The 14,475-nt window shown below is 32.1% G+C and overlaps 1 protein-coding gene across 1 annotated transcript; it reads right to left on the bottom strand.

Annotated features, from left to right (window-relative positions):
- Positions 1-6,044: 6,044 nt before the first annotated feature.
- On the bottom strand, positions 6,045-7,667 carry LOC105791361 (putative anthocyanidin reductase). Its single transcript, XM_012619400.2, has 5 exons — positions 7,498-7,667; positions 7,210-7,385; positions 6,920-7,126; positions 6,453-6,838; positions 6,045-6,362 (listed from the first exon to the last, which is right to left on the bottom strand). The coding sequence occupies exons 1-5, from the start codon at positions 7,616-7,618 to the stop codon at positions 6,218-6,220; spliced, it is 1,035 nt and encodes a 344-aa protein (XP_012474854.1). The 5' UTR covers positions 7,619-7,667; the 3' UTR covers positions 6,045-6,217.
- Positions 7,668-14,475: the final 6,808 nt, after the last annotated feature.

The following is a 14,475-nucleotide window of genomic DNA, read 5'->3' on the forward strand; positions in this document are numbered from 1 at the left end:
CAGTGTCAAAACGACCAATATAATAGTTCAAAGCATCAAAAACATGTCCGAGCAAGAATCAACTTATCAAGCCTTGATAAGGTATTCAAAACATCATGGCAATATCATGCAACATTTCTACCAGATTATTCGACATCCATTGACCATACATATAGTTTATGGCACTTTAACATAGAAAATATTCAAACCAAAACAATACCAATGAAATAATTATTACATCTATCAAAAGTGCTAGAAAACTAAACCTATAAAATATCATGAGGACCACAATAAACCCATAAAATATCATGAGGACCACAATAATAATCAATCAAAGTCTAACCACATTGCCTTATCCCCACAATTCAAAGAATAATACTAATACCACCTACGCAAATATTAAAGGCTAATTTGGATCACTTCCTTGGTATCCCCGCACCGCTCACACCTCGAACGCTAAATATCTGCAATGGTTAGAATGGGTGAGCTTAAACAAGCTCAGAGAATGCCGGAGTAACCACAAAGTATACACAATATCAAAAGTTAAACAAGAGCATACTACGACATGTTCACAATCATATTCTAACCAAGTACAATAACATATTTACACTTCATTAAATCATAAAACTAACATATGCTCTCACGTACAACTTCACTCAACTTATATACAAATAATTCATTTTGCAATAATTCATCAAGACTAAACATCATATACGTGATTTAATAACTTACAAGTCTAGCTTATATCTTCACATGCATTCACAAGTTAAATAAAAATGACCCAAACCACAATTACATACACAATTTACTATGAGAACATACTAACATTTTCATGAAACTTAAATCAACTCATTTAGCATATTATTCACATGTTATTGCATCCATCTCACATCGTTTTATCTCAATATATAAGATAATATTTAAATGATAATTTGAAACTTGAGGCTATAAAACATAAACGTGGGCTCTATCACCACACATTGGATACATAGATCTCCAACACACCAATTGACTCATAGAGTCGAATATATCCCAAAAAGTGAAGTATAAAGCTAACACTCTCCAACACACCAAACATGTATTGTTGAATGGAGCTTAGCTCACATTCTCTTATCTCTCTAACCTGTCCCAGGGCCTTAATGCCCAAAAATACAATACATATATGTGAGTATTCACAATCCTATGGCATGCCAACTATATCCAATGATTTCAAGAGATCGCAAGCACAAAATATCCAAAAGTACACATTTTTAATTACTGATTTAATGTACATCATCTCTGTTCATATTCATTAATTTACATCACAACTTGTACAAAATGCATTCTTATCGGATTCACATTTAATTGCAGGTTAAGTGCCACAAAAATCCTCATTGAGCCATTACATATCCAACCACATATGCGTGCATTAAATCAGTACATCATATATCATATACAAGTATTTTCACATATTACTTGTCATAATAATATCGCATTCCACAATTCAACACGTATATACTTATTGAAATTTTGTTCCCTTTTGCTATATATTTGCATGATTAGCATATCATTATCACTACCATTTGACATGTATATCAAGCCCACAAAACAACACAATTAACAATAGCCATCACACACATCTCATGTCACAATATCGCATCATATTACTCAATCCACAATTATTCACATAATTACACATTTTGCCAAAATAAATCAATGAGAAATAGAAAGCTTACACTCATAACTTAGGATAGGGGTTTAGGCTATTCTGAAGCTCTCAATTGACACTATGAATCCTGTCTACAAGGAGCGATTCCAAACACTCACCAATCATGCTTTCGCCTAATTTCGAAAAGCTTAAACTAGCTTTTCCTTGCCTTTCGCCTTGCTTGTAGAAGGCTCCAATGGTTCCGATGCTTCACACATAATAACCACACAATATACACAATTAACAATCTACCAAAGACTCACTTCAAATAATCAAAACACAAGCCTAAGCTAAATTATCTTGTAATCAAAACCTTCAACATAACAAACTTGAAATCCCAATATCTCTGTCTATACTTAATATTTTTACCTAAAATGAATTTCATTCATCTAATTATTCACCTGCAACTCATTCTTAACCTTTAAACTACTCAAAACTATCCAATTCAAGGTATCAAAATTTTTGACATGTTTATGGCAATTTATGGTATCAAACTCTATTGGTTTGGGTTCAAACATGATTATATGTGAATTTTAATTTTAAAAATTAAAAATTAAATTACCCTAAGATAATATAACTTATTTTAAATATGGAAGATATTTTTGTAATTTTTCAATCGAGTTGGTGTCACACCAACTCAAATAGGGGTTTAAATAATAGTATAGATTATTACATTTTAATTATTTTTTAAAATAAGTATGTTTTGGAATTATTTCCAAAAGTATGCTATTTTGGTGTACCTTGATAGTCACTACTAATAACTCATCTCCTTAAACTCTAGACCCTTAATTTCAACAAAATGTATAATTGTTGAAGTGTCCACTTGTTGATCTAAGCGACAAACACAAATCACCAAGATCATTTTTTATGCATTAAATCATCCACTGTGCTATTATGTTGGTTTACCTAGAATCAAATGATTTTTGTTAATCCCCATTGTAACTACTACAATGGAGAATCTTACCCATGCCCCTAACCTAACATTAGACAACTTGATGATTTTTGTTAGTCATCGTGCTTAAAAAAACCCATAAAAAGTTTACATGTATCATTGAGAAACCTTAACCTATCTCCTTAAACCGTAAATCTCCAAAGTTGTAGGTTGAGTAAGCTAGAAACCTTGGGATTTTTGTTAAACTTGATATCTTTTTCAAATCGAGAGAAACTTACTTGTATCCCAGAAAAATCCTGACTCATTTTCCTAAACCTTAACCCCAAAACTTTTATCCCTAAGCGAAACCTTAAACACTACATTGAAGATGTCATCATTTAAATAAGATATGAAAATAAGAATTAAAATATAATGCTAAATAATACTACAAATATTACATGAATATATAAATACTTTGAAATTTATATAACATAATTATTAACATACTTAAGTGTTTATTGTTAATTATTAAGATTGAGAGTTTTTCATATGGAAACATTTTTATATAGTTGGAAAAGGTATAACAAAAGTTGGCATAGTGTTGGACAAAGCTGACTCTTATTTAATTGCTGCATTAGGCATACATATCCCAACCCTTATACAAAGAGTTGGCCAAAGCGTATATCAGTAAGTCTATCCCAACAATTAGGAAAGTGCCGGCCCAAAAGTGTTGGCATAGTGTTGCACAAAGCCGACTCTTATTTAAGTGTTGCCTTAGGAAATCATATCCCAACCCTTATATAAAGAGTTGGCCAAAGTGTATGTTGGCAAGTTTATCCCAACACTTAGGAAAGTTTCGGCCCAAAAGTGTCGGCATAGCTTTGGACAAAGTCGACTCTTATTTAAGTGTTATCTTAAGTATGCATATCCCAACCCTTATACAAAGAGTTGGCTAAAGCATATGTCTGCAAGTCTATCCCAACATTTAGGAAAGTGTCGGCCCAAAAGTGTTGTCATAGTGTTGGTCAAAGCCCACTCTTATTTAAGCGTTGCCTTAGGCATGCATATCCCAACCCTTATATAAAGAGTTGGCCAAAGCGTATGTCGGCAAGTCTATCCCAACACTTAAGAAAGTGTCGGCCCAAAAGTGTTGGCATAGTGTTGGACAAAGCTGACCCTTATTTAAGCGTTGCCTTAGGCATGAATATCCCAACCCTTATAGAAAGAGTTGGCCAACGTGTCTGTCAAGAAGTCTATCCCAACACTTAGGAAAGTGTCGGCATAGTATTGGACAAAGCCGACTCTTATTTAACCGTTGCCTTAGGCATGCATATCCCAACCCTTATACAAAGAGTTGGCCAAATCATATGTTGGCAAGTCTATCCCAACACTTAGAAAAGTGTCGTCCCAAAAGTGTCGTCTTAGGATTATTTTGTTGTAGTGTATAATTGTTTTCTCTTTCGGGTTATAAAGAAACCACCTTTTGTTCCTTTAAGATATCTCAAAATGATGCACAATTCTGTCCTTGAATCCAACTTTCTCACATCTTTATCTAATGCATGGGTTGGGCATCCTCAAATCCTTAAATGCTTAAGGCTTAGCTTCCTCTCGTGCCACAATTCGTATAGAGTTTTAGGTGCGGATTTAGTTGGTACATCATTCAGAATGTAGGAATCCATTTGTAAAGCTTATGCAGCTGCAAATTACATAACATTGATTGAACCATGTTTAATAAAGTTCAATTCATTCTCTTTGCCACACCATTCTATTGTGGAGCTCCCGGCGTGGTTAATTGGGGGCAATATACCATTCTTTATAAGGTAACCTAAGAACTTATCCATAAGTATTCCCCATGTCGATCATACTAAAGTCTCTGTGAGTAAACCTAATTATTTCTCAACTTTTGCACGAAACTCTTTAAATTTATCAAATATTTCACTTTTGTGGTGCATTAGGTACACATAACCATATCTAGAATAGTCATCTAAAATGTTGCACAATAATCATAACCACCTCGCACATTGACGTTCATGGGGCCACAAACATCAACGTGCACAAGTTTTAATGGTTTCACAACCTCAGTTCGTTTTGCATTAAAAGATCACTGAGTCATCTTACTTTCTATGGAAGATTCACATTATGGAAGTTCAACTTTCTTAAGTGAACTTAAGGTGTCATCTTTCACAAGTCTAGTGGTTCTTTTTTGGCTAATATGATAAAATCTCAAATGCTATAGGTATGCCTTATTAGAGTGAGAAGTCTTAAGTATTTTATTTGTCAATTCAGTTCCAAGCAATGTGTCCATATTTGGTTTGAAAAAATAGAGATTACTTGACATCCATCCATTATAGATAAGAGTACGATTTCTAAAAATTGCAATACTATTATTACAACTCATGGTCAAACCGTCTTTAAATAAACATGTAACAAAAATTAAGTTCCTTTTGAAACTAGGTACATATAAAACGTCTTTCAAAACAATCTTCCTAAAATATCAAAATAAAGATGTACATCTCCTACTGCTTCAACTACCAGACTTGTCCCATCTTCGGTCCTCAATGAGAGATTCTAATCTCTAAGATATTTCATTTCCTTCAACCTCTGCAGAGAAACACAAACATGGTTAGTGGCTTCAAAATCAATCACCCAATGGTCTATTGAATCATCCACGAAACAAAATTCAATCACAAAGAGTTCTATACCTTTTCCCTAAGTGGCTAGGTCACTAAACTAGTTGTTTAAGGTGGTTTTTATGGTGCGGAGGCAGCAGAGTGAGGATTGAGAAAAAAATATTTACCTATTGGTGGTGAGTAGCTTCAAGAAAATTGTATGAGTTACTTAGCACATGGAACAAATTCTATACTGAAAATGAAGAAAAAATTATAGAAATTAAGCCAAAAGAAACTAGTAAGATCAAGCATTTAATTTGGTTTTGGAAACATGATTTATTGAGGAATTTAATAGTAAACCTGAATTTGTTCATGAAGAAGTTTGATATAAAGAAAAATCTCTTCAAGGACTGAAGCAGTATAAGCATGCAATAATATATTCAACCAAACATAGTTCTTTATTTGCCAAAAGACACAAAGATAATTAATTTTAATGGAGAAAAATCTCTATTGGTCCTTATTCCATCGCCTTGCGCCATAAAAATCACCTTACAGGATTGCTTTAGTGATGGGGGAGTAGAGGATGAGCGGCGATGAAGATTGGTAGTTTTTATAGTGGGTGTTGGGCAATTATGAGGATTGACAGTTTTTATACTGCAAAAAAATCAAAAAATTATTTTAAATTAATTATAATGTAATCTTTGTCAAAAAATAAAAAATAAAAATCAAGACGCTATTTTAAAAGACTAAATTGGAGGAGGTCATTTTATTATATATATATGATTTAAAACCTTAACAGCATAAATACAAATGGGAGAGACCAACCAACTGGTCGAAACAAATAAATCACCAATAAAATTAGCTACGGAAGATGAAGCCAAGATTTGGTCAACCGATCTTAACAAGAAATTAAAGGCGTTCGTCCATATATAAATTTATATATTTGATTCTTTTGCATGATATATAATGTTTTTGCATTATTCGTGATCTAACGCAAATATTTAATTATAGTAAATCAAACAAGACAATTGATCTTGCTCATGATATTCTTTGAGGCCATGAATAAATCTACTAATGGAGAAAGATAGACCCTAGTCGCCTCCCACATTTTACACTATCATCTAATATTTTCTTCATGTCGTATTTGTACTCAAAACCCAGCTTCACCAATTTGCTGGAGTCATATGCAATGCCTTTCTTTTCTTCTCCCATGAACCTGTCCATTAAAATCAATCAAATAAAAATTTCTTTCTCTTTCTATTCCAGCAAATTATGCATGCAAACCAGCACATACTTCAATACTTACTCTTCTGGCATCTGGTATTGCGACTCGTTTTCTAGAAAATACGTTGCCATTTCTCTGATGGTTGGGTTAGCTGCTGCACAAAGGAATCTTCCTCTCATGGAGGGTTTCTCCATGCAGAAGATATGCGCATCGCAAACGTCTTCGATATGCACCACAGGAACTGATCCCATTACCTCTTCCATCAATTCTAGTCCCTCGAAAGTTTGTGGTTTGCCAATAAGTTGCGAAAACATCACTTCCACGCTTAAAGGCACGTACGGCAGTAGAGTCTCTCCTCCCACAAGGCCACAGGTTAGAGTTACAACTTCTAATAGCTTCTCATCTCCAGGATTTTCGTTATATCTTAGTGCCTCTTTCTCCGCTAAGGTTTTCGATATAGTATATGCCTAACAGCAATTAATACGGTCATTTGGACTTGTTTTTGGCAATTGGAAATGGAAAGAATGAGAGTGAAAGAGAGAGAATACCCGCATATATTCAAAGCCATGGGTAAATATAATATCAGATGGAGTCCAATTGGATTCATTTAAGCAAGATTTGAGGTTGAATCCATCTTTTGTCAATGGAGAGGATGCCAGCATCGACGCAGTGTAGATAAGCCGTTTAACGCTTTGCGATTCGATACAGGACTCAGCGATGCTCCTCACTCCTGAAATAGCTGCTTCAACGATTTCCTTTGAAATAAAAGACAGGAAAATCTTAGATGACTTTTATAACAATTAAGCTGCTATGGCATCTATGATTGATGAATAATTACCTGAGAGCTATGAGAACTTCCAGCAGTTTGCTGTGGAGTAGCGACGTGAAACACAAATTCACACCCTTGGATAGCGTATCTAAACTCGTAGGGTTTGTATATATCAGCTTGGAACAAAACTAGTCTGGTGTCTGCACCAGGGAGGGACTTTAAAAGCCCAACTTTTAATTGGTCATCTGCAATTCAATATCAAATTTTGCTATTAGAAATTTCATTAACTTCAGCGGGGAGAAGGCACAAAGCTGAGTTAAAATGAAGATAAAGGAGGGAATGTGTGAGAGGATTTACCCAAGTTTCGTAGGGTTGCATGGACAGTGTAGCCTTTCTCTAAGAGCTTCTTCACAAGCCAAGAACCTATATATCCAGCACCTCCTGTAACGCAGACCTTGGTTGAAGCTTGCTTCCCCATTTCGATCTCTTAATTTCTTTTGGGCTCCCTTACTTAGAAGATTACAGCATATGTGCCAAGTCCTTACCATAATATATAAAGAGAGGCAGTCCCACCTCAACCAGTACTGCAATTGTCAAATGAGAAACCAACAGATGATGAATTGTCAAATGTCAAGATGCGCTGTTTCCACGCAGGAGTTGGTAGTGTGTCTCTCACAAAAACAAAAAAAAAGAGAATAAAGCAAAGTAGAATATTTTCCTATGGTGTTTGTTTGTAGAAAATACAGTGAAAGAATTAGGATATTATTATTAGTATAGAATTACATTGGTTGGAGGTTACTGAAATAAATTATTCTCTTATTTGAAGTTGAGTGGGGAGTAACTATAGGTAATTATAAATATTATATAGAAAAATAGATAATAAAATTAATATTATAAAAAAAGCGTAAAACATTTTACAATGTAACCAGCGGTTTTTTTCAAGACAAACAAAAACTGTTTTTACCTTCATTCATCTTAGAACAACACATCCTCCATTCATCTCACACTCAGCATCTCTCCTTGCTTCTCTAATTAGGTGAATTTTCCTTTTCATTTTTTCTTTGTATTGTTTCTCTCCCTGCTTCAGTTGAAATTTCTTCCATAAACTTCCGTTTCTTCTATCATTCTTCGATCAACTCATTTCCCAGATGGTTCATCATCTTCTTTCATTAACTCATTGCTAATGAACGTGGATCCCATTAGATACCCTCTAGCCTTATCTGTATTGCTTTCTCAATAATTTTATGTACTATACCACATAAGAATTGAGCGAAGAAAAAATATGCTACAACAAAATACATTGTCTGTTGTTTGCTTCGAGTTTGTACCAAAAGGTGTGAGTTTACCTAAAGCGGTTTTTTCACCCTTTATATTTACTAAAAGAACCATAATACGGCAGTTTATTGCCCTTTCCATATGCCCAACACTTTGGATTATATAATGTGAATAATTAACCATCACTGATTAGCTAGATTAATCAATTATAACAAGTTGCAGTATTGTTTCATTTATTTATTTATTCATTAATGTTATATATGGAATTAATTAATAATCAAACATTAATTTCTTGATCAATTACAGCCTGCATAGAGTGATTGAATGAAAGTGTTATTAGCAATATACTAATTATATTCTCGTTTAGTTATAAAAATTGTAATTTTTAAACGTGTTTGGTTGACATAGTGTAATTACAACGTAATTCTATATATCATGTTTGGTAGTACAAATTGTGATTACATAGTTACATAATTTATATTTTATAAAATATTAATTACTATAAAAATTTATTAGTATGATAAAATAATTTATGAACAAGTAACAAAAATTAAAATCAAATCATTATATGTATTATGTTAATCTAAAAAGTAGTTGATAATACGATTACTAATAAAAGTAAAAAGAAAATACACATCATATGCAATTTTATCTAATTGATCTAGCGCATATTTATTGGGTTATTCCCTCTTTAATATTTAACATATGCTCATGATTCATGTATACTCTACGAAGTATAGATCTAGCGCATATTTACCGAGTTCATCATCATATAAATTTGAATCTACATCACTGAAATCATCAATGTCTCCTTATGTATACTCTACGAAGTATAGATCATCTCAATTTCACCTTTGATTCAAGTTATGAAATATGTAACATGCTAGTACGATCTAATATCGTTTTTCTGCTAAAATAAGGTAGTTGTTAATATGAAAAATATGTTTTTAGGGCAACAAATGTCTTCTTAACCACATTTCGAAACATTAAATATCTCAAATTAAAGAGTTCACGAGCTGTTTATGGTGCTTTTGTCTGACACCATTCTCTCAAATTGTATCATACCCCTCAATATGGTGCAAGAAAATATTATGTATTTGCATAATTATCATCAACTTTAGAATTACCATCGACCTTATAATATTTGAGTTCATAGTCCAAATAGTCTTAGCTTTAATTATAAAAACTTATATAAACTTAATTTAGAGAAAGACTTGTACTAAGTTATATCTATAACACGTAAATTAAATAAAAATAATATAAATTTTATAATATATGACCTTCATAGAAATTTTTTTATAAATTGTCTAATAATTTTCTTAACACTTCTTAAAAATAAAATGTTTTTTTATAACTTTAGAAAGATACATTTTATAAATAAGTTATGATTGAAAAAGCTATAACATTTTTTATGAATAAGTATATTATTTTGATAGCATATAACACATCAATAAGTTATCCTCATACTTTTAAATTTTTTATAAATAAATATATTATAACACTTTTATAACATGTTAATTATTTTCATAATAAATTTTTAGCCATAAATTTAAAAATTTTCTAGGATTTAAATAACATAATTTTTATTGTAACTTTATAAAATACATAAATTATTTTTATAATATATTTTTAAGATGTATAGTATAAGAAGTTTTTGCCATAATCATCCCAAACATTCATACATAATTATCCCAAATATTTTTAACTTGTATAAAAGTAATTTTTTAAAATTAGATTTGAGTGTGATTACCTGTGTAATTACTTCAATTCTCACCCTCTGCCATATGAATTGGAAAGTGTAATTGGGATGCTCCAATTATACCCAATTCGATGAGACACACCAATTATAATGGTTATCCAAACATGTTATCATCATGTAATTACAAATAATTTCATCCAAATCCAATTATTAGGTGGCTTTCCAAACACTACGTATAATTATTTTTCTAGTTAATATTATGTTGGTTTAATTGAAAATAGTTTTGGAAAATTATTCCACGAAAATTTTACCAAATATTTTAGAGTGAATCATCCAAACACTAAAAACTTAGATTTTCTAGAAGATATCATATTTTCTAGAAAATCAACCTATTTTTCGTTAAATATTTTACATAAAACAAATAGATACTAAAATATAATTAGATTATATTAATAGATGTTGCATGTATTAGTAAGACACAATATACTTAAAATAGAGAATTTAAGTTTGAATTTTGAAGATGAAATTATTAAGAGGTATACCCCGTATTCTGTACTTACGTTTGGATTGAGAGACGTGGCTATGTAAATTGAAGGGCTAAAGAAAGATAAAGAGATGGAAAGTAATTAATCAAACTGTGGATTTTTCTTATAGAATAGTGAGCGCAAAATGTAAATAATTAAAAATAGTTATATCATAATATAAACATTATATATTAATTTTTAAATATATCTACTAACCATTAGCATCACACTGACAAAATTAAATCTCATCATTTGGTAATTAAAATTATTTAAACTCAGACTTAATTCAATACATAGAATTCTAGGTTTTTATATCAAGCTAATGATGAAATTGGCTGATATAAACATCCTATATCTTATTTTATTTTATGTTTTATTTGATTTTAACTTGACAATATGTAACACCCTAACCCCTGTTGGTAAATTGAGGTGTTACATTGAAAGCAAATTTAAACTTGGTTTGTACTTTTATTGAGGTTTCGGTGTATACTCACTGAACTGGGGCATTAGCCCAAAATTTTAAATGACTAAATGATCAAATCAAGGATACGCCATATAATATAAAACATAATTGAAAACAAATTCTCGACGGAAGCCTTACAAAAGCCAACATGTTTATATAAAACGCAAGGTGAGTTATTTCTTACACAAAAGTTTCAAATGCATTACTAGAAGTTAAATATCGTTTAAAACAGTTTAACGTATACGACTAAAAAATGATTTCATAAACCATAATTCACAAAGGTTTAACTTATACTTCAAGAGTACGTAAACATTCTCTTAAAATAGTGATTTGGTGAAAGATGTATTATTAAAAATATTGGTTACAAAATAGAGTTACACGCCACTCGCCAAAAATGAAAGTATATGCATGTTACAAAACAAACATATGTGAGGCTCACAATAGAGGCCGCTAAATTCTAGCTAAGTCCCTTCCATGAGCCCTCAACACCATGGTAAAACCTAGAAAAGGGAAACAAAGGGGGTAAGTTCTAAGGAACTTAGTGAGCTCCAAAACTAATCATGCTCAAACTTCTAACCAGATTCCAACAGTTGGGGCAACTCAACATATATATTTAAATAATAATAGAAATAGAAATCAAGCTAGTAATGAAACAAAGAATAATACAAATTCACAAATTCATTATGCATGAACATGTCAATGCAATATTTTCAATGAAGGTCCTACCCAACACCCCTACACACCATAGTAAGAGTTCCTCAGAACTCATTTATCCAATAATACACCGGTTTGTGGACAAACCACCAGTAATTGTAGATATACTGCCAAAAATATGTGGACAAGCCACCAGTATTGTATACAAATTGCCAAAATTTGTGGACAAGCCATCAATATTGTAGATAAATTGCCAGTACTTCCTCCTTTTCATAATCGTCCCAACCCCAATGCAATGCAGTATGAAATACAATATTGATAACATAATCAATATAGTAGGCAATATTTTAACATGCGATCAGATTTATCAGAAATAGTGGGCATGTTTTCAATATGCATTTTAGATTCATCAGATACAATAAACATGATTTAACATGTTACCAGTGGTAAATGTAGAATAGTGATAGTGACAGTGATAGTGACAGTGACAGTGATAGTGACGGTGATAGTGACAGTGACAGTGATAGTGACAGTGACAGTGATAGTATCAATAAACATGTTTTGAACATGTAATCGATTTTAATAGAAGCAGTGGACATGTTTTATCATCACAAGATATGCAAAACAATACACAATCATTTAATATCATTGAACACATAATCGACAAAATAGATTTCATAGATCAGGGATAATTTCTTTTACCAACCTTGTTAAAGGTTTATTTCTCATTTGATCACTTCACTTAGAGTACTCATGCATTTTTGATCTTTTGCAATTCATTGTAGTAGACTAAACTATTTTTCGTACTTAAATAGCTCGTATAAAAGAAATTTAGTTTTGTGTTCACTTAGTTTTAATTTTTAGTTAATAAAAATAAAAAAGTGTAACTCGAGCCATTTATATGACCTTGAGGACAAAAATAGGCCTAAAGTAAGGCTAACGTATTTGGTGAGTATGTAAGACATCATTCAGAGGCATATGAACACAAGACTGGCCACGATGTTGCAAAACGAAGTGTAGATGTTGCAACATAGTGAGAAAAACAATGTAAAGGAGCAAATTGCCTTTAGTGTTGCGACATAGACAAAGGGTGTTGCAACATAGCCCTGTAATCAAGCCTTAGCCTGTAAACTGCCATCAGTGTTGCAACACAAGTTAGAGTGTGTCGCGAGACCACCTTGACGAGAGGTTTTAATGAACCAAGGGCATTTTGGTCTGTACAAAAATATTTAATGCAAAAACGTCAGTCGATTTAGGTCAATGGACGACAACCAACTCTCAGCTTATAAATAGACAACTTTAAACACTTCATAAACAATTTTTGTTCAAGTTTTAGGTTACGATTTTCAATTAGCTTTATTTTTAGTTTCTCTTTAGCTTATTTCTACTTAGGTTTATTTCCATTTGTAATTCTATTCTAACTTTTATTTTCATTTGTCATGGAACTCAATTTATGGATTCATCAACTCTTCGTGGATTGTTGTTCACACAATTATGAATATATATCAGGATTCTTCTTAAACTCTATTCTTGATCTATTATTTATGTTTATCTTTTCAATCAAGTTTATGATTTTTATTAAATACATGGGGAACTAATCCTTTAACGGGAGATTAACGAGTGGACGTGGGAGTGATTTACTTCTATGTAGTGTTTCTCAATGGATCAACTGGTTGGGGTAGGAAGAACTTAAAACCCTAGGCCTGATAACCCTAGATGTCATATAGGTGGGAATGAACCCAAAGTTGGTACTACCTAACCGTGAACACCTTACCCCAATCTGGTCTGGCTGTGAGGTCAAGAGACAAGTAGTTCTTGTCGACTCATTAGGTTAGTGGAAGATCAAAAGATCCTTCTAGGTTAATGACTAGTTGATTTGAGAGAACCCGAAATAGGAGTTAGTTATGACCACCAAAACGAGTTAGTCTTCTGTCCTTAGAATTAATAAAATCTAAAATTTGTTTTACCTTATTTATTTTTATATTTTTAGTTATTTCTATAAAACATAATTTCCATCACCTTAAGTCTCGTCATAATATAATTTAATTAGATTACTAATTACACATATTAACATAGATATTAGAATTAGTTTAGTCTCGTCTCCCTTGGGTACAATCCTCGAAGTACTCCAATACTTTGTTGTATAAATATAATTACAACTTGACTTTTATACTTGTAGAAATCGTCTAACGATTATATTTGGTTGCAAAATTTACACTTTAGATGTTTGTATGTTTGGAGACGGTCAAGTTGTTGGCGTCATTACCAGGGAGGCAACGCCACTAGATTAGTTTTTAATTATTTGTGTTTAATAGGATACTTAGGAAATTTTTAAATTATAGATATGATTTTAATTTTTAGTTGTTTTTATTTTTCTCCACAAACGTTTTTGCTTTTTCTTTATGGCTTCAGTGCTTGACTCGAAGTAGGGGCACACCTATAGAGCCAACTATTGCTCCAGAAAGAATCATCCGTAAAAATCATCGACAACAACAACAGCAACAGATATAGAATAACCCACCTACTATTTTTAATCTACCACACGATAATTCACTCTTTGACGAACCTAACTTAAATAATATACCACCACCACCGTAATTATCGATAGAACAACAAATGGCTCGAGAGGAACACCCTTTGAGAGATTACACACTACCAACCGTCGATGTAGTACAAGGCAACTTCACAAGGCTGACCATAACCGCAAATAATTTTGAGAA

Source organism: Gossypium raimondii, chromosome 8, assembly GCF_025698545.1.
Source record: "Gossypium raimondii isolate GPD5lz chromosome 8, ASM2569854v1, whole genome shotgun sequence".
NCBI classification, from domain to species: domain Eukaryota; kingdom Viridiplantae; phylum Streptophyta; class Magnoliopsida; order Malvales; family Malvaceae; genus Gossypium; species Gossypium raimondii.

Coding starts and splice junctions, on each gene's coding strand:
- LOC105791361 (XM_012619400.2), bottom strand. CDS start 7,618: ATGGGGAAGCAAGCTTCAACCAAGGTCTGCGTTACAGGAGGTGCTGGA. Junction 7,386..7,497: donor TGCAACCCTACGAAACTTGG/GTAAATCCTCTC, acceptor ATTGAATTGCAG/ATGACCAATTAAAAGTTGGG. Junction 6,839..6,919: donor ATGGCTTTGAATATATGCGG/GTATTCTCTCTC, acceptor AATTGCTGTTAG/GCATATACTATATCGAAAAC.